At 55.3% G+C, this 3824-nt stretch overlaps 1 protein-coding gene across 1 annotated transcript; it reads right to left on the bottom strand.

Moving 5' to 3' along the window:
• LOC130607602 (THAP domain-containing protein 11-like) lies at nucleotides 1-1179 on the bottom strand. Its single transcript, XM_057424812.1, has one exon. The coding sequence runs from the start codon at nucleotides 950-952 to the stop codon at nucleotides 245-247; it is 708 nt and encodes a 235-aa protein (XP_057280795.1). The 5' UTR covers nucleotides 953-1179; the 3' UTR covers nucleotides 1-244.
• Between the last annotated feature and the right edge of the window lie 2645 nt (nucleotides 1180-3824).

The raw sequence follows: 3824 nt of genomic DNA, 5'->3' as shown, positions 1-3824 counted from the left end.
GCCGGCAAGCGCCCGCAGTGCTACCTTGGGGGAAACGGTAACGGGGCTCAGCACTGAGCTGACAGCGGCCGCCACATCTAGGAAGGGGGATCCGATGGCTCGGGTTTGCTTTGGTGGGGAACAGGAGGTACCGGGCAGAGAGGGCCGGGGAGGGGGCCGCACCCGGCCCCATCTCCGCTCTGCCCAGGCACTAGGGTGGCAGAAGCTCCGGGGGTGCAGAGCCCCGCGCCGGGCGCCGGCAGCCTCAGAGGCCGTGGCGCTTGCGGGTCCCGGCGCTGGCGGCATGGAGCAGCCGGTCCTTCTCGCGGATCTCCTCGCGGAGCTGGGCCTCGGCCAGGCGCAGGCGGCGGATGCTGCCCTTCATCTCCTTCATCTTCACCTCCAGCAGCGCGATAATGTCGCGCTGCTCGTTCAGCTTTCTCAGCAGCTCCTCCGACGTGGTGCCCGACGACAGCGAATACGAGTGGTCCGGGGGGCCGCCCTCCAATGTGTCCTCCTCTCCCTTCGCCGCCAGCGGCAGCAACCTCCCAGGGCTGGGACCCGTGGTGGCCCCGGGCCCGAGCTCCACCTGCACCGTCAGGTCGATAGGCTTCACGTCCTCGGCCGCGCCCCCTACCTGGACCGCGGCGGCAGCGGGACCCTGCACGGCGGTGGCAGGACGAGGGCGGCGGGAAGCCCGCTGCGCCTTGCGCTCGTTGACGCCGCGCAGCGGGAAGATGGTGGGGACCCGAACCAGATAGGACTTGCGGCCGCCCTGGAAGTGCTCGCTGCAGACGCGGTGGCCCGTGGTGGGCTGGAAGGTGCTGAAACACCCGCTGACGCCCGCCCGGGAGACGTTCTTCAGCCAGAGGCGCCGCAGCTCCTTGTCCTTGGGGAAGGTGTAGAAGTGCAGCGCCTTGTCGCGGTGCGAGTTGTTGTAGCAGCCCGGCACGCAGCAGGTGAAGCCCGGCATGGCGGGGCGGGGTGGAACGGCCGCGGGGAAACCCCCACCAAACTACAGCTCCCACAAGTCCAACCGCGGCCTCTCACCGCCGGCCGACACCGCCTACAGCGGCATCACCGGAACTACGCGACCCAAAACGCACCGCAGCGGCGGCGCCGAGCCGGAACTACCCGTCCCACACTGCGCCTTCGTCAGGCTCCGCCTGCTCCCGTGAAGCGCCTTGTCCTTTCGCTGAAGAGGCCGCTAAAGTGGTGGATGGGGCCGGGGAGAGGGTATGGGGGGAAGGGGAGGGAGATCTGCTGTGGGACTGGCTGTGCCGCGCTGCCTGACCCTTCCCGCTCGGTGCGAGGGAGAAGTGAGGCCCGCGGGGTGGGGGGGACAGGGCACTGCATGTCCGCCTAAATGTGGAAAATGGGCCGAACCCTCTGAATTCCAAGCTCACAGAATAGCCAGGGCCCTGAGAACCTTCCACCTTCATTATGGTTGTGTTCTGTTCCACCTTTTTGGGTTGTTCTAGTGAGAGGCCATGGGCCGTGCCCTCAAGTCCCTCAGGCATTGGTCCACCATGAGGGTGGTGCATCACTATGAAATATCTCCTGTCCAAAACTGTTAAAAAAGCAAATGTGTTTTGTTGTCCCAACTTCTCATTGGGAATTTGGAAGATGTCTCATGTTAGCTTACTTAGATTTTTGAGGATTGATGATGAATGCTCTTGATGCTAAGGGACATCTTTAGTGATGAAAATACGATTTTTTAATTGTGTGTCTGATAACCATTTAGACCACATCCGACGGAAGAAAGAAGAGTGCCGGCAAAACCACTAGGGTGAGGAAGAGATTCCTGATGTTGCCTGACTTAACAATGACACACCACAGACTATGATCAAGAAAATAATCCACGCATGTAAGTATCTGTTGTGGTTTAAACCCAGCCAGACAGCTCATTCACTCACTTCCCCACCTTTTCGTCCCTCTTTCTTTCCTTCCTCCCCCCCCCCCCCCCCCCACCTTCCCCACTCCCAGAGGGATGGGGAGGAGAATCGAAAGAATGCAACTCCCATGGGTTGAGACAAGAACAATCCAGCAACCAGCGTCCAACACAAATCACCACCGCTACCACCACCACCAACGATAAGAGAAAATAACAAGGGAAGAGAATACGATACCACCCGGTGAAAAATGAGTCTGACCCAGAAGACCCTGTGTCCTTCCGGGTAACTCCCAGTTACCCCCCCCCGGGCATGACGTGCTGTGGTATGGAATACCTCTTTGGCTAGCTTGGGTCAGGTGTCCTGTCTCTGCTTCCTCCCGGCTTCCCCTCCTCCCTGGCAGAGCATGAGACTCACAAAGTCCTTGGTCAGGGTAAACATTACTTAGCAACAACTAAAAACATGGGTGTTATCAGCACTGTTCCCAGGCTGAAAGTCAAAACACAACGCTGCACCAGCTACCAAGAAGGAGAAAAATTGACTGCTACTGCTAAACCCAGGACAGTATCCACCCCTTATTCCATACCATTCATGTCATGCTCAGATCCCACATTTTCAGTATATCATCACTGTCACATATATATACACGCACATACACACACAGATCGAGAGAAAGAAATCATTTCTTAGTGCATGGACCAATCCATATAATGCTGCCGAGTCTATTCGGTCCATGATGTCAGGTTCCTTCTCTTGTAACAATCTTTATGGGCAGGAAAGGCTGTGTGCAGTATTGGATCATCGCCTGCTGATGCTGGTCGTTCCTTTACTGCAGAACTCATCAGGTTCTATCAACGTTCATTCTCTGTTGGGATTATGGTTGGAGGGAAGTCAGGGCTTGTCGCCAGTGACCTGGAGACATCTAGTTGATGGGCTATAAAATTATTGCACAGCAGGCAACAACATACAATTAAGTTCATTGGCTGTTTTCCTCTAAACTCAAATCCCCTTGAGGTATACATCGGACTTCCCCATCTTCCTGCATTACCCACCAAGTACATCTGGGTCCCTGAGCAAAAGCAATCCCACGAGTGGGTTTGCCTTTTACCTGAAGCAGGAATCACCCAGACTGTCTTCCCCAGCAAATTCTTCATATGCATCTCGGGAACATTGTCCCCCTCTACAATATGTAAAAGTTCCGCCTGGGCTGGACCATCCCTGTTGGCAGATCCTCTGGTGTTGACCAACCAGGTGGCCTTTGGTAAGTGTGTATCCCAATGCTTGAAAGTTCCCCCACCCATTGCTCTCAGTGTAGTTTTTAACAGCCCATTGTACCGTTCGATATTCCCAGAGGCTGGTGCATGGTAGGGGATGTGATATACCCACTCAATGCCATGCTCTTTGGCCCAAATGTCTATAAGTTTATTCTGGAAATGAGTACCACTGTCTGACTGAGTTCCCTCTGGGGTGCCGTGTCGCCACAAAATCTGTTTCTCAAGGCCCAGGATAGTGTTCCGGGCAGTGGCATGGGGCACCGCATATGTTTCCAGCCAGCTGGTGGTTGCTTCCACCATGGTAAGCACATGGCACTTGGCATGGTGGGTTGGTGGCAGTGTGATATAGTCAATCTGCCAGGCCTCCCCATATTTATACTTCAACCATCGTCCTCCATACCAAAGAGGCTTTAACCATTTAGCTTGTTTAATTGCAGCATGTTTCACACTCATGAATAACCTTTTTAGTAGTGTCCACTGTTAAGTCCACCCCTTGATCATGGGCCAACCTATATGTTGCATCTCTGCCCTGATGGCCTGAAGTGTCATGGGACCACCGGGCCAAAAATAATTCACCTTTATGTTGCCAATCTAAGTCCACCTGAGCCACTTCAATCTTAACCGCTTTATCCACTTGTTGGTTGTTCTGGTGTTCCTCAGTGGCCCGACTTTTGGGTAC

This window comes from Pezoporus wallicus, unplaced genomic scaffold (genome assembly GCF_028554395.1).
Source record: "Pezoporus wallicus isolate ANWC-B61680 ecotype Strahan unplaced genomic scaffold, APGP_CSIRO_Pwel_v1 contig_6548, whole genome shotgun sequence".
NCBI lineage: Eukaryota > Metazoa > Chordata > Aves > Psittaciformes > Psittacidae > Pezoporus > Pezoporus wallicus.
This window is presented reverse-complemented; position numbering and strand designations above follow the sequence as displayed.

Coding starts and splice junctions, on each gene's coding strand:
- LOC130607602 (XM_057424812.1), bottom strand. CDS start 952: ATGCCGGGCTTCACCTGCTGCGTGCCGGGCTGCTACAACAACTCGCAC.